Below are 21,156 nucleotides of genomic sequence, written 5' to 3'. Positions count from 1 at the left end.
TCTTCCTACACGTCTATTACATAAACTAAGTATTTTCTTACCTAACAAATTCAATCTAAATGAAAGATGCTAGGTTTAGCACACTACCTGCCACAGGGGAGGTGTGTAAAAATGTTTATCATGGGAAAGGGGAAACTACTTACTACAATTCACACCCCAGAGCAAAACTAAAAGCACAGAGTAAGGATTAACACTCAAACTCAGCCAGGCGTGGTGACTCATGCCTGTAATCCCAGCACTTTGGGAGGCTGAGGCAGATGGATCACCTGAGGTCAGAAGTTCGAGACCAACCTGACCAAAATGGTGAAACCCTATCTCTACTAAAAATACAGAAATTAGCCGGGCGAGGTGGTGAGCGCCTATATTGTCCCAACTACTCAAGAGGCTGAGGCAGGAGAATTGCTTGAACCCGGGAGGCAGAGGTTGCAGTGAGCTGAGATTGTGCCATTGCACTCCAGCCTGGGTGACACAGCGAGACTCCGTCTCCAAAACAAAACAACAAACAAAAAACACTCAAACTCCTGGACAACAGTTAGAGATGATGTACAAAATAAAAGCCAAATACATTATGATGTTCACTTTTTTTCTACTTTGAACCGCAGAGGAGCACCTATGGATAAGCCACAGAGCAGCACACATTTCTTGGATAATTGTAACTCTTCAGACCTTCCTGAATCTCTCTCATCTGAAGTAAGAGGCAGTAGAAAAAAAAGATGCTGTAATTGTATTATGGTGACAGTGTGATTTTAAAACAATAAGTGAATAAAGAGTAGAGGGGGAATGAGTAAAATAGAGAAGAGAAAGCAACAGAGAAAATCAACAAAACCAAAAGTTGGTTCTTGTAAAATGTCAACAACATTGACGAACATTTAGTTAGACAGACCAAGGAAAAAAGAGAGAAGACTTAACTTACTAAAATCAGGAATTAAAGATGGAATATTATTAGCAACTCTAGAGAAATAAAAAGGATTATAAAAGAAAACTATGGGCCAAGAGTGGTGGCTCCTGCCTGTAATCCCAACACTTTGGGAGGCCGAGGCGGGTGGATCACTAGAGGTTGGGAGTTCGAGACCAGCCTGACCAACATGGAGAAACCCCGTCTCTACTAAAAATACAAAATTAGCCGGGCGTGGTGGCGCATGCCTGTAGCCCCAGCTACTCAGGAGGCTGAGGCAGGAGAATTGCTTGAACCCAGGAGGTGGAGGTTGTGGTGAGCCGAGATTGTGCCATTGCACTCCAGCCTGGGCGACAAAAGTAAAACTTCGTCTCAAAAAATAAAATAAAATAAAAGAAGACTATGAACAACTGTATGCCAACAAATTAGACAACTTAGATGAACAAGATAAATCTCTACAGAAATGCAAACTATCAAAACTGACTCAAAAAGAAACCGAAAATCTGAATAAGTTTATAACAAGAGATTGAATTAGTAATTTTAAAACTGCCCACCAAAAAAATGCAGGCCCAGATGGTTTGTGTTTTTTTTTTTTTTTTTTTTTTTGAGACTGAGTCTCGCTCTGTCGCCCAGGCTAGAGTATAGTGGCACAATCTCAGCTCACTGCAACCTCCACCTCCCAGGTTCAAGTGATTCTTGTGCCTCAGCCTCCTGAGTAGCTGGGATTACAGGTGCCCGCCACCACACCTGGCTAATTTATGTACCTTTAGTAAAACTGGGGTTTTGCCATGTTGGCCAGGCTGGTCTTGAACTCCTAACCTCATGTGATCCGCCCACCTCAGCCTCCCAAAGTGCTGGGATTACAGGCATGAGCCACCATGCCTGGACTTCACTGGTGAATGCTATTAAACATTTAAAGAATTAATACCGATGTTTCACAAACTTTTCCAATAAATAGATGAAGAAGGAAAACTTTCCAATTCATTTTATGAACCCACTATTATCCTGATTACAAATGCGTCATATGAAAAGAAAACCACACACTAATATCTCTTATGATATAGATGCAAAAATCCTCAACAGTATACTGGCAAACTAAATTCAGCAACATATGAAAAGGGTATTTTATACTATGACTAACTGAGACTTATCCTACAAATATAAGAATGCTATAACTTCAGATAGTCAATTAACATATTACACCATATCATAGGATAAAACAAAATACACGATCATCTCAACAGCTGCAGCAAAAACATTTCACAAAACTCCAACATCCCTTCACGATTAAAAGAAAAAAACCAAAACTCTCAACATACTAGGAATAAAAGGAAACTTCCTCAAAAAGCATCTCTAAAAAACCCACAACTAACATCATAGTTAATGGTGAAAGACTGGATGCCTCCCCTCTAAGATGAGGAACAAGATGAGGATGTCCTCTTTCACCATATCTAGTCAACATTGTACTAGAGATTCTAATCATGGCAACTGGGCAAGAAAAAGGAATAAAAAGCATCCAGAATGGAAAGGAAGATGACATGATCTTGTGTATAAAATCCTAAGGAATCCACCAAAAAACTATTAGAACTATTAAATGAGTTCAGCAAGGTTTCAGGACACAAGATCAATAACTAATCAATTATATTTCTATATACTTGTAATGAGCCACTCAAAAATGAAATTAAGAAAACAATTCCATCTATAATAGCATCAAAAAATAAAACATTTAGGAATAAATATAACACAATAAATATAAAGCTTACATACTCTTAAAACCATAAAACATTGTTTAAAAAAAATTAAAGAAGATCTGGCCTGGTGTGGTGGCTCACACCTGTAATCCCAGCACTTGGGGAGGCTGAGGTGGGTGGATCACCTTAGGTCGGGAGTTCGAGACCAGCCTGACCAACATGGAGAAACCCCATCTCTACTAAAAATACAAAATTAGCCAGGTGTGGTGGTACGTGCCTGTAATCCCAGCTACTTGGGAGGCTGAGGCAGGAGAATCGCTTGAACCTGGGAGGTGGAGGTTGCAGTGAGCCAAGATTGTGCCATTGCACTCCAGCCTGGGCAACAACAGTGAAAACTCCATCTCAAAAAAAAAAAAAAAAAAAAAAAAAAAACACACAAAATTAAAGAAGACCTAAATAAATTGAAAAACATGCTCATGGTTTAAAAGACAGTATTGTTAAAATGACAAAACTCTCCAAACTGAGGTATAGATTCAATTCAACTCCTATCAAAATCTCAGCTGGCTTTTTGCTGATATTGACAAGCTGATGTTAGAATTCATGTGGAAATACAAGAAACCTAGAATAGCCACCTTGAAGAGAAAGGTCTGAGGACTCACATTTCATGCTTGCCAATTTCAAAACATACTACACAAAGCTATAGCAATCAAGACAACGTGGTACTGGCATAAGGACAGACATACAGGTCAATGGAATACAATTTAGAGTCCAGAAATAAACCCACACATTTATGGTCAATTGATTTTCAACAAGGGTGCCAAAATAATTCACTGGGAAAGAACTGTCCTTTCAACAAGTGCCGCTTGAACAACTGAATATCTACATGCAAAAGAACAAAATTTTGGCTGAGCTCAATGGCTCACGCCTATAATCCCAGCACTTTGGGAGGCCGAGGCGGGAGGATCATCTGAGGTTGGGAGTTCGAGATCAGCCTGATCAACATGGAGAAACTCCATCTCTACTAAAAATACAAAATTAGCCGGGCATGGTGGTGCATGCCTGTAATCCCAGCTACTCAGGAGGCTGAGGCAGGAGAATCGCTTGAACCTGGGAGGTGGAGGGTGTGGTAAGCCGAGATCACACCATTGCACTCCAACCTGGGCAACAAGAGTGAAACTCCATCTCAAAAAAAAAAGACAACCCATGGAATGGGAGAAAATATTTGCAAATCACATACTGATAATGGCCTATTATCCAGAATACACAAACAACCTTTACAACTCAGCAAGTCAAATAACTCAATTTTTAAATGGCAAAGGATTTGAGTAGACATTTCTCCAAGGAAGATACACAAATTGCCAATAAGCACATGAAAAGATGCTCAACATCACTAATCATAAGAGAAATGCAAATCAAAACCACAATGAGATGCCACTTCACACCCACTAGGATGCATACAAACAAAACAACAGATAATACCAAGTGTTGACAAGGATGTGAAGAAACTGGAACCCTCATACACTGCTGGTGGAAATGTAAAACAGTGCAGCCACTTTGAAAAATTCCTAGCAGTTCCTCAAAAAGTTAACTCAAAAAGAGTAACTACATGACCCAGCAATTCCTCTCCAAGGTATATACCCAAGATAAATGAAAACATATACCCATACAAAAACTTAGACATGGGGCTGGGCGTGGTGGCTCACGCCTGTAATCCCAGAACTTTGGGAGGCCAAGGTGAGCTGATCACTTGAGGTCAGGAGTTCAAGACCAGCCTGGCCAACATGGTGAAACCCCATCTCTACTAAAAATACAAAAATTAGCCAGGCGTGGTGATGCGCACCTGTAATCCCAGCTACTAGGGAGGCTGAGACAAGAGAATTGCTTAAGCCCAGGAGGCAGAGGTTGCAGAGAGCTGAGATTGTGCCACTGCACTCCAACCTAGGCAATAAAGCAAGCTGTCTCAAAAAAAAAAAAAAAAAAGAAACCCACAAAAACATATACACAAATACACACAGCAGTGTTATTCATAATAGCCAAAAAGTGGCAACAACCCAAATGTCCATCAACTGACAAATGGAGAAACATGTTTGTCTAACAAACAAAACATAGTACATCCATGCAATGGAATATATTCAGTAATAAAAAGGAATTAAGTACCTGAAACATGCCATAATGTAGATGAACCTCCAAAACACTATGCTAAGTAAAAGAAGAAACAAAAGGCCACATATGATTCTATTTATATGAAATGTCCAGAATAGGCAAATCTAGAGACAGGAAGTAGGTTAGCAGGTTGCCTGGCGCTGGAGGGGTTAGGAGAAATGAGGAGTGACTGCTACAGGTATGGGGTTTCTTTTTCAGGTGAGGAAAATGTTACAGGGTGGGTGCAGTGGCTAACACCTGTAATCTCAGCACTTTGGCAGGCCAAGGCAGGAGGACTGCTTGAGCCCAGGAGTTTGAGGCCAGTCTGGGCAACATAGGGACACATTTTCGCTACAAAAAAATCTTTAAAAATTAGCTAAGCATGGTAGTGCTTGCTCGCAGTCCTAGCTATTCGGGAGGCTGAGGTGGGAGGATTGCTTAAGCCCAGGTCAAGGGTGCAGTGAGCTGTGATGGTGCCAGCCTAGGCAAGAGAGTGAGACTCTGTCTCAAAAACAAAAAAAAAAGAGAAAGAAAAATAAATTCTGAAATTTGACAGTAGTGATAGTTGCACAACTCAGCAGATATACTAAAAACCATTGAATAACCTTTAAATGTAGATTATATAAGTGAACTATATCGCAATAAAAATCTTTTGAAAAAGATCAATGTGTATGTGTTTATATATAATACATAAAACGAATCTCTCATGTACTGTTTGACAAGTTGCTTAATTCCTCCTGAGCTTCAGTTTGCTCGCTTGTAAAACTGAACAATAAAAAAAACCTACCTTACAGTTCTTACAAGGGGAAAGGCCTTAACTTAGCACGGTGCTTGACACCACAGTAAGCGCTGAGAAGAGTTATCTGTTATTATCATACGCCCACACTATGTAGTTTCATATAGCTGTCACTTTCTTCCTAAAAGGGATTTGCTCAAATGGCATTACAGTTAATAGTGGGGCTTAGAATCTTCAACTAATAATATGAGTTCAGAGAACAAGGACTTTCAGAATTTAGCTGGAATTCACTTTTTCTTTTGAGACAGTTTCCCTCTTGTTGCCCAGGCTGGAGTGCAATGGTGCAATCTCGGCTCACCGCAACCTCTGCCTGCCAGGTTCAAGCAATTCTCTTGCCTCAGCCTCCTGGGTAGCTGGGATTACAGGCATGCACCACCACACCTGGCTAATTTTGTATTTTTAGTAGAGACGGGGTTTCTCCGTGTTGGTCAGGTTGGTCTCGAACTCCCGACCTCAGGTGATCCGCCCTCCTCGGCCTCCCAAAGTGCTGGGATTACAGGCGTGAGCCACCACGCCCGGCCGGAATTCACTTTTGAAACTGATCATTTAGGTTTTTCTTTTAAGTTTCTTTAGCCATGAGCTATACCCAAACAAAAATACCCATCCCCCTTTAACTAGGAGTTTCCTTCCTATTTGCTCATCTCAGCCCATCCACTTTTCTTGCTCAAACGCCTTAAAAAAATATTTATTTTTTTTATTGAGATGGAGTCTCATACTGTCGCTGGGGCTAGAGTGCAATGGTGCGATTTCGGCTCACTGCAACCTCCGCCTCCTGGGTTCAAGCAATTCTCCCGCCTCAGCCTCCCAAGTAGCTGGGATTACAGGCACCCGCCACCATGCCCGGCTAATTTTTCATATTTTTAGCAAAGATGGGGTTTCGCTATGTTGGCCAGGCTAGTCTTGAACTGCTGACCTCGTGATCCACCCACCTTGGCCTCCCAAAGAGCTGGGAGTACAGGCATGAGCCACTGTGCCCAGCCAAAAAAAAATTTTTTTTTAAGGAGATGGAGTCTTACTATATTGGCCAGGCTGGTCTTGAACTCCTGTCCTCAAGCACTGCCCCCACCTCAGCCTCCTCAATCAAAAGCCTTCTTTACTATCTTGCCATCCTCCTGCCGAGCTCTGAGGCCAGGCTGCAGAACCAGACAACCAGGCACCCCTTCCAGCTTGCCCACTAGCCTCAGGTGAATTATCAGTTCCCCTGTGCCTTGGTACCTGGCATGCAGGAAGTGCTTCATAAACTCACTGTCACCTTTAGGGGGACTCCAGCAAGAGGCTGCTGGCTAGTCCTCCTCTCTCTCAACACAGACAACCACCCTCACTCCTCTTTACTCTCAGACCATCCTGGTCCTCTGTGCGGCCCCCACCGTGAGTCAGTGGGAACAGGAATCTTGAGGCCAGTTTCCTAAGGTGAGCTTGAACCCCCAATGACCAAGGGGGCACATGCGGAGAGCAGACTCTAGGCTCTTCATCTTGGATGCCTAGCCCATGGCTCAGCGATTTGAATCTGTGCCCAGGGGCCTCACCTGGCCTGCCCCAGGCTGGAGTAAGAATCCCAGGAATGTCCTCCTCTTACCTAGGTGCTATGCTTTTCACCTGCTGGCTTCCTAACAGGGAGCCTGGCTCTAGAGTCAGGCCTCATTTGCCACCCTCCTCACACAACCCAGGTTTTCTAACCCTGTCTAAGGTACACTGACTCACCTTTGCATCTGTCCCCTTAAGTGTTCATGTCTCAGCATCAGTAAGAAGGCCAAAGAAGTTTAACAGACTTCTTTAGCTAAGTGGCAAATGACATAAGCAGAACACAAAGTTTCAACTTCAGCAACCAACTTCAAGGCCCCACTGAATATTAATGAGCTGATGGGTTAAGAAGCACTTTATTAAATGCCTCTGCTGATCAAACGAAGGCCTGAAACAATCTCGAAGTTGGCAAAGTTACACAACTGCCTGCTATTAGTGAGACAGTGGGATTGGGGCTGGCTCACACACACTCAGAAACATGTGCTTATCCTCTTCATCTGGATAAACTTGATTCTTTCCTGTGTTGCTGTTCCTGGAACAGGAACAAAAAACCTGGAAAAAAATCCTTACAGCTATCAGTGTACATGCTCCAAGTCTCAATCGGGTGATGGAGGGAATGAGGAAACTGACAGCAGAAACTCACCAGCAAACAAAACATTAAGGGAAACAGGCACTTTATTGCTGGGGTGATAAGAATTTTTTGTTTTTTTGTTTTTTGAGTTGGAGTCTCGCTCTGTCTCCCAGCCTGGAGTGCAGTGGCACGATCTTGGCTCACTGCAACCTCGGCCTCCTGGGTTCAAGCGATTCTCCTGCCTCAGCCTCCTGAGTACCTGGGATTACAGGCGCGTGCCACCACACCCGGCTATTTTTGTATTTTTAGTAGAGATGGGGTTTCACCATGTTGGTCAGGCTGGTCTCAAACTCCTGACCTCAGGTGATCTGCCCACCTCAGCCTCCCAAAGTGCTGGGATTACAGGCGTGAGCCACTGCGCCCAGACTTAAGAATTTTTTGTTTTTAATTATGCAATCAATACATCTTCCTTGCAGAACAACCGTAATATAGAGAAAAGCTCAATCCCCAGGTTTACAAATGATGATTATAATAGCAGCAGCTACTAGTAAATATTGTTTCCAATTACCATATGCCTGCACTTTCAGGTCCATTATCTTCCTTATTTATTCTCCATAATCTTGAAATGAAGTCATTTTTGCTGAAAGAAGTATAGTAGGGGTTAAGAATACAGGATTTGGGCAGGGCACAGTGGCTCATGCCTGTAATCCCAGCACTCTGGGAGGCTGAGGCGGGCAGATCACTTGAGTACAGGAGTTCAAGACCAGCCTGGGCACCAAAAGAAGTAGATGCCTAAAAACCGAAACTGGTCATTTTTAAAGTGTCCTAGCTGAGTCTTAGAGTTTTTACCTCTGTACCATGTCTAGTAATAGAAAAGGAATTAAATGATCAGTATACTAAAATGCCTAATGGTGTGAATCATTTAGTCTGAGGGCATGTGTCCTATCTCCTTAACTCTTAAATCGTTGGCCTGTCATCTAATTAAGAATGATGACTCTCACAAAAGTTTATCGGATCTGGAATTCTTTTTAAATGAAAAAAGGCCGGGCACAGTGGCTCATGCCTGTAATCCCAGCACTTTGGGAGGTAGAGGTGGGCGGATTGCTTGAGGCCAGGGGTTGAAACCAGCATGTCCAACATGACGAAATACCATCTCCACTAAAAATACAAAAATTAGCCTGTAATCCCAGCTACTCAGGAGGCTGAGGCAGGAGAATCGCTGGAACCCAGGAGGCGAAGCTTGCAGTGACCTGAGATCGCACCACTGCACTCCAGTCTGGATGACAGAGCGAGACTCCATCTCAAAAAGAAAAAAAAAGAAAAAGAAAAGAAAAGAGGGTAATTTTGGACTTTCGGTGGGGGCTCAACCACCTTAAATATGGCAGGTTGCAAGCACACAGCTTGCAGTACCCATTCACCAAATGGAGTAATGCTAACCTGTCTCAATTTTTGTCAACCATAAGACAAACAATCCTCCTCTTCCTCTACAATTTCTCAACAATTATAGCACCAATTTTGAGCCATTCAAAAACCAGGTCAGTAAGACACTGGATAAAATGTATGAAGTCAACAAGAACAACCATACTAGATTTCAGGGGTAATCACAAATCCTCATCCTAACTGCTAAGTTTGTTAGCTTGAAACTTGAGGGCACCAATACCTCCCAGAATTGTTGGGATACTTTAAAAGCAGAGTTTCTCGGCCAGGCGTGGTGGCTCACACCTGCAATTCCAGCACTTTGGGAGGCTGAGGCGGGCGGATCACCTGAGGTCAGGAGTTTGAGACCAGCCTGACCAACATGGAGAAACCCCATCTCTACTAAAAATACAAAATCAGCCGGGCATGGTGGCGCATCCCTGAAACCTCAGCTACCTGGGGGGCTGAGGCAGGAGAATCGCTTGAACCTGGGAGGCGGAGGTTGCAGTGAGCCGAGATCGCACCATTGCACTCCGGCCTGGGCAACAAGAGTGAAACTCAGTCTCAAAAAAAAAAAAAAAAAAAAAGAAAGAAAGAAGGAAAGAAAGAAAAGCAGAGTTTCTCAACCAAGACGCTATAGGCTTTGGGGGCCGGAGAAGTCTTAGTTGAGGGGGGCTGTCTTGGCCATTGTAGAATGTTGAGCAGCATAACTGGCCTCTACCCACTACCAGAAGCACCCACTCCCCACTTTCAACAATCAAAAATGTCCCATACATTGCCAAATGTCCCCGGGAGGTCGTGGGTGCAAAATCACCTCCAACTGAGAGCACTACTGCTTTAAAGAGACGGCAATAATGAAAAGATTAAAGCATCAAAGCACTTCAGAACAGGAAGGGATTTTAAGGAGCCTGAGAACCAGTGATTCTCAAACTTTGCTAGGTATCAGCCTCCCTGGAGAGTTTGTTAAAACGCGGCACCTGGACCTCACCCCAGACCTATCAATAGAGTCAAGTGTTGGGTTCTGCCCCAGCACCAACATCCTCATTCTACAGCTAAGTTAACGTCGGCCAGAGAGGGAAAATGCCTTGCCCAAGGTCACAGGGCGAGTTAGAACCTGGACTCCAAAACCAACCAAGCCCTTCCTTACAACAAGGAGGGTGTGCTATTCTTACGTCTTTGAGGCAGCAGAACCTAAAAATGGTTAAGACGGTGCATTCTGGAGCCAGCCGGCCCGAGTTAAAATCCCGACTTGGCATTTATCAGCGGGGCGGCCTCGCACAAGGCACGTAGCGTCTGAGGACCTCAGTTTCCTTCTCTGTCCAGTGGAAAAGTAACAGTACCCACTCTCCAGCGTTATTGGAAAGGTGAAGAGAGAAGATATTTAAAAAGCCCATCGCACGGTAAGCACTCGATACGTGTCCTATTATTAGGGCTGTCCCACACCTGCAAAGTGGAAGGGGTCTGGGGATCCCGGGGACAGAGGGCTGGAAATGGGCTCAGGGAGGCGAAACGACCCCCGATTCCCCGAAGTCCCCACCGGGAGACGGACCCCCGCCCCGCCCCTCACCTGGCCCTGCAGCTCCTTCTCGAGCTGCCGGTAGTCGTTTTTCCAGACTAGGAGGTGCAGGGGGTAGTGGTCGCCCGCGTCGCAGGCCGAGGACATGGCGAGGAGGCCGTAACCGGGTCCTCGTCGCCCGCCCGCCCCAAGTCTCGGCCCCGGCGGGGTCTCCCGCGCCCGCCTGCCTGCCCTGAGGCCAGCGAGCAAACGAGTGAAGGGCGCGTTACGCTGCCGGCCGGCTGAGCCGGTCGGGTACGGGGCGCGCGGGAGGTCCGGGGTCGCCGGCCGGCTCAGGGACCAGGTCGGCCGCGCCCACCCCTCGCCCCGCGGCGTTCCCGCCCGCGCTGACAGCTCGCGGACCGACTTCTGCGGACCTAACTGCCCCAAACAGGGAAGTGCAGAGAGCGAACCACCGCATGCCGTGGCGGGGGTAGGCGACCTCGGGCACCGGGTCCGGGGTCCGCGCCATTGCACCCACCTCCAGCTCACACCGAGAAACTCAGTATAGCCCACAGAGCAGAGCTGAGCTCATTCTCTTGGCCAAAGATCTCCACGCGGAAAGTTCCGTCTACCTGTCCCCAGCTTCTTTCCCCCTTCTCCAGCGTCCCCATGTGGTTCGGTCCACAACTGGACCTCTTCCATTGGCTCTGCAGTCAGGGGGTGACAACTGAGCCCCGGACCAAACCATTCCAGCTGCCGACAGCCTTGCAGCCTTTCTGCAGCAGGGCAGATGCTTCCACGATGGGTCAAAAGCCATTTTGGAAGTGGGCAACACCGGACAATTTTTGAAGGAGGAACGCTAAACCCTGGCGAAGTGGCTTCAAATACAGTATTTGCATAAAAGGGGATATTTCTACTTCATGATTTCTCAACCTCGGCACATATTGAACTGGGCAGTTTTTGTGTGGGGGTTGTCTGGTCCTCTGTAGGATGCTGAGCAGTTTCCCTGGTCTTTCTCCCCACTCAATGCCAGTAGCACTCCCCAAAACATGCCTCTCCAGATATTGCCAAATGTCGTCTCGGGGAGAAAAGTCGTCCTCAGTTGAGAACCGCTTCTATTTGAACTCCGAACCAGGTTATGATTCAATAGCTATCTATGGTGGTGATTTAGTCGATGTATGAATGTCATTTTTAAGCTAGCTTTTTGGATTTGAGGTTATGGCTGAAAGGACTGATAAGTAATATACATATTTGACCACAGTCTGCGAATATGAAGTTTATTCTTTGAGTTTCAGGCGCTATGCCTCCTTGACTCAATGAAGAACCAAATCAACTTACAGCTAGCTACTCAAGGGCTTGAACTTTCTGCTGCTGCTTCAGCTCAGCTGTCTACAACTAGACCACATAGCTGGGTGAAGCTATTTAATGCATTGTGAAAATATTCCCTCTGCCCTCTGAGTGTATGCACATCCAGCTCTTCAGATGCCTGCAACAACAGCTGTTCAAGAATCCCATGCTAATCCATTCTCCACAGATGTGGAGCCCGAAGATTTGTGAGTTGTTAAACCAAAACAGGATGCAGGAGCACCAGTATGGCACCCCGGAGACTCTAACCATGGAATGCGTGGGAATTCTGTGATTATTCCTCCATCACACATTTATCACACTGTAGAGATGGACTCAAGACCAGTGCTTCTCAGGCCTCTTCCAGCACTTCTCATTCTTTCAGATGCCTTTTGCAACTTAACATTCTTCTTCTTCTTCATCATCCCATGTTTATTGAAAATCTCCCTATTTCATTAATCAGAAAACCCCACAATGACAGGAACCACGTCGTTTTGCTTACCAGAGTATCTAAAACCAAAATAGTACCTGGCTCACAACAGGCATTCAATATTTGCTGAATGGAGATCATAGTTGTGTTTGTATGTAAGACAGACAATAAGTAATCATTGGTATTAGGGTCACATCTCCTTTCTCCTTCACACTGATTCACCTCATTTCATTGTGTTTATCTCACACCATTTTGTAAATTATCCCAGGTTAGCTATTGTTATTCTCAAATTCCACGCATATGAAGAAAAACAGTAATTAGAAAATAATAGCAATATCCATAATTATGGGAGCTACTATTTACTGAGGGGTTACTATCCAGCAGGTATATCACATTTTTCCCATAATTTATTCCATCTGTCCTTAGCCAAAATGAATGTTTAACTTTGCTGGTCACATACAAGTTTTGTCGCATATTCTTCTTCCTCTTTTTCTTTCTTTCCCTCTCTTCTCCTTTATTTTCATCTCGCAACCCTTTAAACATGTAAAAATCATTCTTAAGTAGCAAGCCATACAAAAACAAATCGTGGACTAGAAGTAAACAATGCATTATCTTAATTTTGAAGATGAGATTAAAACTGAAGCCTAAGGAATCATCTAATATATTCTTTTTTGTTATTTCTGTTGTTGTTGTTGTTGTTGAAGTTGTTTTTGAGACAGTCTCGGTCTGTCGCCCAGGCTGGAGTGCAGTGGCGTGATCTCTGCTCACTGCAACCTCCACCTCCCAGGCTCAAGCGATTCTCATGCCTCAGCCTCCTGAGTATCTAGGATTACAGGCATGCGCCACCATGCCCGGCTAATTTTTTTTTTTTTTGAGACGGAGTCTCACTCTGTCGCCCAGGTTGGAGTACAATGGCATGATCTCGGCTGACTCCAACCTCCACCCCCTGGGTTCAAGCTCCTGCCTCAGCCTCCCAAGTAACTGAGATTACAGGCGACTGCCACTGTGCCCAGCTAATTTTTGTATTTTTAGTAGAGACGGGGTTTCACCATGTTGACCAGGCTGGTCTTGAACTCCTGCCTCAAGTGATCCGCCTGCCTCAGCCTTCCAAAGTGTTGAGATTACAAGAGTGAGCCACCGCGCCCAGCCTGGAATCATATAATATATTCTTATTTTACTTTACCCCAGTAAAATGCAAGCTTCGTAAGGACTAGAAATTCAGTCTTTGCTCACTGCTGTTTCTCCAGTGGCTGGGACAGTATATAAAACATGGTAAGTGCTTGATAAATATTTGTTGAATCAAGGAATGAATGAATGAACTTGACCATTGATTGCCTCGGGAAGGTTGTGGCTGCAGGGTTCTCATCACAAGATATTGCTACTTCCCCTGGTATTAATCAGTTGGGACGAGGGGAATCTGCCAGAGAGGGAGACCCAAATTCAATATTTAAAGGTAAGACAGATGACACTCGGGCAGTCTCCTGCCCTCACTCAAGATGGCGACAAGGCAGCGTGCCCTTTCCGGTCACATGACCTGACACTCGCAGAAGGGCGCCTCCCCGCGCGTGCGTGCTGTGCCAAGGCTGCAAGGCGCTGAGGGGAGAGGCGCCGCCGTCAGCGCCGCCGCCGCTGGGACCCGTTAGAGCGGAAGCGCCGCCGTCGCCGCCTTTGCTGTCCCCTGGCCTCTAGTTCCCCGCAGGTGGGAGGCGGGAGCCATGTCGAAACGGCTCCGGAGCAGCGAGGTGTGCGCTGACTGCAGCGGGCCGGGTGAGTCGCACCGGCCGGGCCCGCTCCCCTCTGCTTTCCTGGCCCGGACCCCTACCCCGGGGCCGCCCCCTCAGGTCAGGCTGCATCCCGCGGCCAAGCGTCCGCAACCCGCGGCTAGGGTCGCAACGAAGAGGTCCCTGGGCGGCCTTGGGGTGGGACCCGTCCCGGGCCTGTCAGAGCCAGGCGGGCAGGGGGCCGCCGCCCTCCCCGTCCCTCGCGGCCCTCCCTTTCCTCTAGTTCCCTCCCGTTCCCTCCGTCCCAGGCCAACTGGGGAGGTGACGGGGGCCAGGGCTGCTCCCCAACAGGAAGGGGCTTGGGCAATCCACAGGAAAGCCAATTACAGAAGTAAAATGCGAGCGTCTTGCCGGCTACAGCCTCCAGAGGCTGCAGGTGTCACCTCCCACTAGACCCTTTCTCTGCCTGGGTGTCCTGCCCGGGGAAGATGACACTCCCTGAGACTCGCCAGAGGGTCCCCATAGATGACTTCCCCGCTGCTGACATGCGACAGCTACTCTGCCCGGGAGAGGTGCCAGGAGATCGGGGTCTTCCAAACACAACCAGCACGTAGGAGGCAGTGCTTGTCTCACGTTTGAGGATCTGAACGGCCTGGGTTCAAACTAGATTTTGCTTCTGGATGACCTTGGGCTGGTGACTTCACTTGGTCACTTGGCTTGATTTCCTCATTTTTTTCGATGAGGATAATCGGGAGTATCACGCTCAGGGGTGAGGAAGATTCAATGAATACTCGTAGGATCGTATCATTTAAGGCTTTTCTTTTTTGCATTATGCTGTCTACAGTAGAACGCTTGCAGTCCCTTAAAGCTATATTTGACTGTCTAAATCATACGTTGATTACAACAGAAACAAACGCAAAATCACCAGCAATATAGGGGCATTGAAACGCTAAAGCCATTCCTTCATAATGATGTATAACTGTTCATACATAATATTCACATTTGGAGATCAAGTGTGTCTTAGCAATTGCAACTGAATTGTCAGGTCTCCGGATAGATTATTACATGCTGTTTTTTAGGTGCTTGGATGTATTGGCTTTGAGTTAATTCGAAGGTAACATGGCTTTCTTGGCACAATAGTGTCCAATAAACAATCTTAATTAAATCATTGAACACCACTGACTTTGCAACTGTTCTGATCTTCAGCTTGTCATTTGGAAGTAGAGACTGATTGTAAATAGAACTGTGATAACTCAAACCTCTTGTGGTTGTTTTATGGCCCGTATAGTGCAGGTGTTACCAGTTTCCTTTGAAGCTAGGGAGGGGGTATGGAGGAGTTTAAAAAGAAGTGTTTCTAAACCAAGTTAGTGTGTTATACAAACTCCATCGTTTTCTCTAAAAATGTTATTTGTTCCACTTCCTTATTTTCTTGCCTATTTTCAGTTGAACCTTCTGTGATGTGTTTGATTCACATATGTCTAGCTTCTAACTTCCTCTTGGAATGCGTATTGTTTTGCTTCTTGATGAGGTACAGGGCAAAGCAAAATTGTTCCTCCATTGCCATCCTAAATATACTTTTGCAACATTTTATGCATTTCAGAACATTTTCTCTTCCATCGTATCGCTTTAGTTGTTGTCTCATACGCCTAATCTGCAGAGACTTGAGCCACTTCCTTCCTGTTTTGAATATAATTAGGCTACCTTGAAATATTCTGTGAAATTGAGCAGCTGGGAATTTGTGCTGCCTTTTCTGCAAAGCCCTGCTGAGAGAATTACCTGTAGGGTTAGGGACCCCTTTGAGATTCTGATGAATGCTAAGGCCTTCTCCCCTAAAATGCACGTGAACGAATTTACCTAAGATTTGTCTGGGGGAGTCACAAACATTTTTGAAGTTCATTTGTGGTGTCCCTGGAGCCCTGGCTCCAGATGAACTTAAAGGGTTTTACCCAATCTCATTCATACAAACATTTTTATTTTACTATGTTAACATTCTAATATTCTTTCCATGGGATTCTGATCCAGGATGCTAAAGTGGTTAGTCGAATACTTGTCTTAATTAATATGTGTTAAATACTTGCTAAAAAAAGAATATTGCAAATCCTCTGAATAAGTGAAAACCAAAGCTATGCTTCAAAACAGTCTTTTTTTTTTTTTTGGCCATTAGTGGCAGTACTATACTGCAGGAAGCAGTGTTATGCATCTTTGTAGAGCTCCTTCATCTGGACATTTCCAATCTCTGCTTTTTAGGATGATATAGTAATAGCAACAGAGTTATACTAAATTGAATTATTTTGATTCTGTTTTATTTTATGCAAACATTTAACCATGATCACGTCTTCTTAAATGTTCTACTTTTTTTTTTTTTTAATGAATCTGGTTCATTTCAAATACATCACACTCTGAGTTCAATTACTTGAAAACTCCATGGAGATTTTCAGTACAGTAGTAGAGTGGTCACATGAAATGTTCAATGTTTTAAGTATTTCCCATCAAAAACTTTTTCCAGTGATCATGAATTTCACGTCTAGAAAATATCTAAATACTGAGAAAATAATTTAGAAAAGATATAACAGCTAACATTACTACTTTACTATGTGTGAGGTACTTCACTTATTCTCTATATCCTTACTATCCCCAGATATGTTGTTGTTCTCATTTGAACCATGGTGAAAACGCTCAAGTAACTTGTCTGAGATCATTGTGCAAGAAGTGGCAGAGTTGGGGTTCAAACCCTTAACTGCTTGTCTCTAGAGTCAACCCTCTTAACCACCATACTCACTGGCTCCCAGGATTCGTCTTTGATTGAAAGCCCATAACTTTTCATTATATGGTTTGAAAGGGTTTGAATAAACTCTTAAAAAATGGTAAAGATGGTGTACATGCATTTTAGAGATTTTTGTGGACATTGAAGAATTTTTAAATGTAACCCTTTGACCAGGCAGCTTAAATGGCACCTATTGTCACCCCATTGTGAGTCTGATGAAATGTAGCTCTTTCTTTATTTGAGGTTTCTAGGTATTTACTTACCCAGATCCATCCTGCTTGCCAAATATGAAATTATCCCTTGTTTCAGAGGACAGCTAATGAAGCTCTATGACTTTAAAGGGAAAAAAGTATTATACACACACTAAAAATATTTTTCATTTTTATTTTACATCTTTGCCTCTGTGAAGCTGCTGTTATTGCAACTTCTTTTTTTTCAGATCAGTTGCAGGATTGGACTTGGTAGTTTATGTAAAACAATCAATTGGCTGGGCATGGTGGCTCAAGCCTGTAATCTCAGAACTTTAGGAGGTGGAGGCGAGTGGATCACCTGAGGTCAGGAGTTTGAGACCAGCCTGCCCAATATGGTGAAACTTCGTCTGTACTAAAAATAACAAAAATTAGCCAAGCTAGTGTCACACGCATGTAATTGCAGCTACTCAGGAGGCTGAGGCAGGAGAATCGCTTGAACCCTGGAGGCAGAAGTTGCAGTGAGCGGAGATTGCGCCACTGCACTCCATCCTAGGGGATAAAGTGAGACGCTGTCTCAAAACAAATAAACAAACAAACAAAAACAATTCATGGACATCATAGAACATTTCCTAATGGAAGAGGCCAGGTTTCCCTGTCCTCAGAACCGTAGCAGCTGAGTGATTTTATGATTCTGTAACTTGCAGCTTTCTGCTAAGCATATTGGCATGTTGATTCATAGCAGTGAATTAGGACAGCCGTCTTTACACCATTTACTGCAGAAAATGCTATCTGCATAATTCACTGTCAAAATTATATTATCTTGGCCGGGCACAGTGGTTCACGCCTATAATCTCAGCACTTTGGGAGGCCGAGGTGGGTGGATCACCTGAGGTCAGGAGTTTGAGACCAACCTGACCAACATAATGAATCCCCATCTCTGCTAAAAATACAAAAATTAGCCGGGCATGGTGGTGCATGCCTGTAATCTCAGCTACTCGGGAGGCTGAAGCAGGAGAATTGCTTGAACTTGGGAGATAGAGGTTGCAGTGAGCCGAGATTGTGCCACTGTACTCCAGCCTGGGTGACAGAGTGAGACTCCATCTCAAAAAAAGAAAAAAATTATCTTGATTTTTATGGAGATGGATCCAAAATCATTCGTCTGTACCCTCTCAATTTGCTTTCTTAGCTTGAATGAAAAAGCTTGCATCTGAAATGGTAGATCCACATTAGGGCTACAAACTGTGGCCCTGAACCAGAAAGAAGATAACTGTTTACCCAAGGCTCCCACTGGTATTTTTAGTCTCAACATTGTACCTGATCAGCCAAGATAGGTCATACCATCCGACAAGATGACCAGCCTGGTGCGTTGATGAGCATACTGAAACAAAAATGTCTCCGTTTTCTGACAAACCAAACCTCAGTCGTCTTTTGCCATCTGGCAGTATAGCAACCTGCTGGTATCTCTGCCACTGAGATTTCACTCTCTTTCCAGATCCTTCCTGGGCATCAGTAAATAGGGGAACGTTTTTATGTGACGAGTGCTGCAGTGTCCATCGGAGTCTAGGGCGCCATATCTCCCAAGTGAGGCATCTGAAACACACACCATGGCCTCCAACACTGCTTCAGGTAAAGGATAAGAAGAATTCTCCCGATGGTTGGTAATTTACATTTTAGGGCTCATCATGTTAACAACTAAAATTTCTCCTGGTGTACTTCTTCCATAAGACAAAACTGTTTCATAATTGAATAGAGATGGCATGCCCATCAATGCTATTTACAAATATTATCTGTATTGAATTCATTAAAGACTTTTCTTCCTACTTGACATAAATCTTGTTCAAAAAGCTCAATTATAGGTAGATAGATGAATACTCATTAAAATATCTTGGTACTGTTGCTCTGTTGACTTTCTAGACTGTCACCAGAAATTTTTTTTTTTTTTTTTTTTTTGAGACGGCATCTCACTCTGTCATCCAGGCTGAAGTGCAGTGGTGTGATCTCAGCTCACTGCAACCTCCGCCTCCCGAGTTCAAGTGATTCTCCTGCCTCAGCCCCCCGAGTAGCTGGGATTACAGGCGCCTGCCATCATGCCTGGCTAATTTTTGTATTTTTAGTAGAGAAGGGGTTTCACCGTGTTGGCCAGGCTGGTCTCGAACTCCTGAACTCAAGTGATCCACACCTCAACCTCTCAAAGTGCTGGGATTGCAGGCGTGAGCCACCGCACCCAGCCGGTAGTCCATCTTTTCTACGCATGATAATGAATGTTTCTGAAGGCTACTGCCTGAGAATCTTTTCTTTAATGTACTTATTCCTGAGTACCTGCTAATATTTTTAGAACATGTTTTTCTGCTTTGATAGCAGCATGGGCTGAGATTCCTCAGAAACTTCTGAAACATTTTAAGTTTTCTTAAAGCTCTTGTTACTAGTCAGAGAGACCAAATTAAATTAATATGTTTTGATTGCATGTAGAATACCCTGTTAAATGAGTTCTTTGTTTTATTTGGAGTCCAATGTCACGTCACCTTTACTTCTATCTTGGGGTACACATTCTTCAAGTTCTCTTGGAACTCAAGGTTAAGTGTGTGTTTTGCCTCATTTGTCTTGATTACACATTTCACTGAATCTGTGACAGCTGCACATATCCCTTAAACTTGCCTGTGTGAACCAAGGAGCCAAAACAAGTGGGTATGGATCTCTGATGTGAAAATAACTACACTGCTGTAAAAAACAGATGGGGCTGTTTTAGGAGTCATGCCTTGAAATGAAATTTGGAGATATGATTTATTACTAACTTTTGCTTAGAAGTTTCTAACAGCTCACGCTCATGTGAAAGGGGCTATTTACTGCTCTCAGGTCTGTCTGTGTTTACAAAGCCAGATTGTATTATAGAATCTCAGTAAAGTCCAGAGATGAGTTGTTTAGAATGCCAGGGTTGACCCTAAAGCAACAATTCCCCAAATATGGAACCACCAGTGGTATTCGAGACAGATGTGGGTAATACATGTTTTTTTAATGGTTACATTATTTTACTGTGTATGGGAAAGCTATAACTAGCACATCAAACTGTAGTTGTTTTTAAAAGTAAGGGGCTTTAAAGACAAATATTAAGTGAATAATATAGATAGTACATGGGTCGTTAAGAATGTTGAAAATAGTGTTCAATTAGGTTTGGGAAACCCTGCTCTAAGGTGTCAGAGTACTTTTCTTTCATACTGAATAAGAACAGTTCAGTCACACTTCTTTTGACTAGTAGGATAGCTACTAGTCAAAGCTGAATCCTGCATATAGATTGATCATCTTTCTCATTCTCAAATCAGAAAACAATGATATGAATGATATTCCTAACAAATGAGCATTTATAACAGGACTTTGTTTACTCTGTTCAGTCACTGATCCCCATTAATATTTGTGAAAAGAAATTGAAGTCTTATGTCATCCTGCTTGGTTTTAGATGGTTGAGACCTTGTATAATAACGGTGCTAACTCTATATGGGAGCATTCTTTGCTGGACCCTGCGTCTATTATGAGTGGAAGACGTAAAGCTAATCCACAGGATAAAGTACAGTGAGTGGAATGTTTATAAATACTTTTATTTCTTCATAACAAATGGGGCCCACCGAAAGGAGTGCAGCTATTTTTGGTCAGTCTCCACAAGGGCAGCAAAGGAGGGGGTTACACTAGTCGTGCATCAGGCTCTTTGCTATTAGAAATGCAGAATGGGGTGGGGCAGGACCATCTGTTTAGCATGGCCACCTGGCAGGAGTAAGTGGCTTCCTCAGTTGGAAACCATGGCTTGGAGTCTGTAAATGTAATCAGATTTAAACTTACATTCAAATAAGAGGCGATCAGACCAGAAATCTAGGTCTGGGTACCCGTCTGCCTGTTGCCTCACCTATAAGATGGGACTAAATGCTGCTTTCTCCCAAGGTTGCTAAGTCAGTTCAGACAATTACACAGAGAAGATGGCTACTATAAAAAGCAGGTACTCTGGAATCCCAGCCATTATAATAACTAATGTATGTTTTCAAACTTCAGGTCTTAAACCTTGCTGAAACTTACTTGAGCATTGTTCATTTTATTCTCAAGTGGGGGATGTGGGTCACTTCCTCTTCTTTTTACAGTACAAAGAATGGGGATTGTTGTATCTGAACGAGTGAACTGTTTTCTTTTTTGTTT

General features: G+C 44.1%; 2 protein-coding genes across 26 annotated transcripts in view; one reads left to right on the top strand and one right to left on the bottom strand.

The window, feature by feature from the left end:
* ANKRD13A (ankyrin repeat domain 13A) overlaps positions 1-11,203 on the bottom strand; it is a 41,814-nt gene extending 30,611 nt beyond the window's left edge. For 4 of the 7 annotated variants that reach the window (XR_008650003.2, XM_055236372.2, XM_063614468.1 and 1 more), the window contains exon 1: positions 10,600-10,974. Coding sequence is in view for 5 of the 7 variants with exons in the window: in XM_055236372.2 (XP_055092347.1) it covers positions 10,600-10,695 (96 nt within the window). In the remaining 2 variants the exon portion in view is untranslated. Of the gene's footprint in view, positions 1-10,599 lie in introns of all 7 variants that reach the window. The other 3 variants (XM_055236374.2, XM_055236375.2, XM_063614469.1) reach the window with 3 other exon arrangements.
* A 2,640-nt stretch (positions 11,204-13,843) lies between these two features.
* The window catches only part of GIT2 (GIT ArfGAP 2), a 65,527-nt gene continuing 58,214 nt past the window's right edge, over positions 13,844-21,156 (top strand). For 5 of the 19 annotated variants that reach the window (XM_063614443.1, XM_055240083.2, XM_063614448.1 and 2 more), the window contains exons 1-3: positions 13,878-14,071; positions 18,473-18,606; positions 20,432-20,544. In XM_063614443.1, coding sequence (XP_063470513.1) covers positions 14,020-14,071; positions 18,473-18,606; positions 20,432-20,544 — 299 coding nt within the window. In that variant the 5' untranslated portion in view covers positions 13,878-14,019. Of the gene's footprint in view, positions 14,072-14,122; positions 14,146-18,472; positions 18,607-20,431; positions 20,545-21,156 lie in introns of those variants that run through there. The other 14 variants (XM_063614446.1, XM_063614437.1, XM_063614449.1 and 11 more) reach the window with 5 other exon arrangements.

The sequence above is a fragment of the Symphalangus syndactylus genome, chromosome 13 (genome assembly GCF_028878055.3).
Source record: "Symphalangus syndactylus isolate Jambi chromosome 13, NHGRI_mSymSyn1-v2.1_pri, whole genome shotgun sequence".
In the NCBI taxonomy this organism is placed as follows: Eukaryota; Metazoa; Chordata; class Mammalia; order Primates; family Hylobatidae; genus Symphalangus; species Symphalangus syndactylus.
The sequence above is the reverse complement of the archived record's forward strand: the minus strand, read 5'-3'. Positions and strand labels throughout refer to the sequence as shown.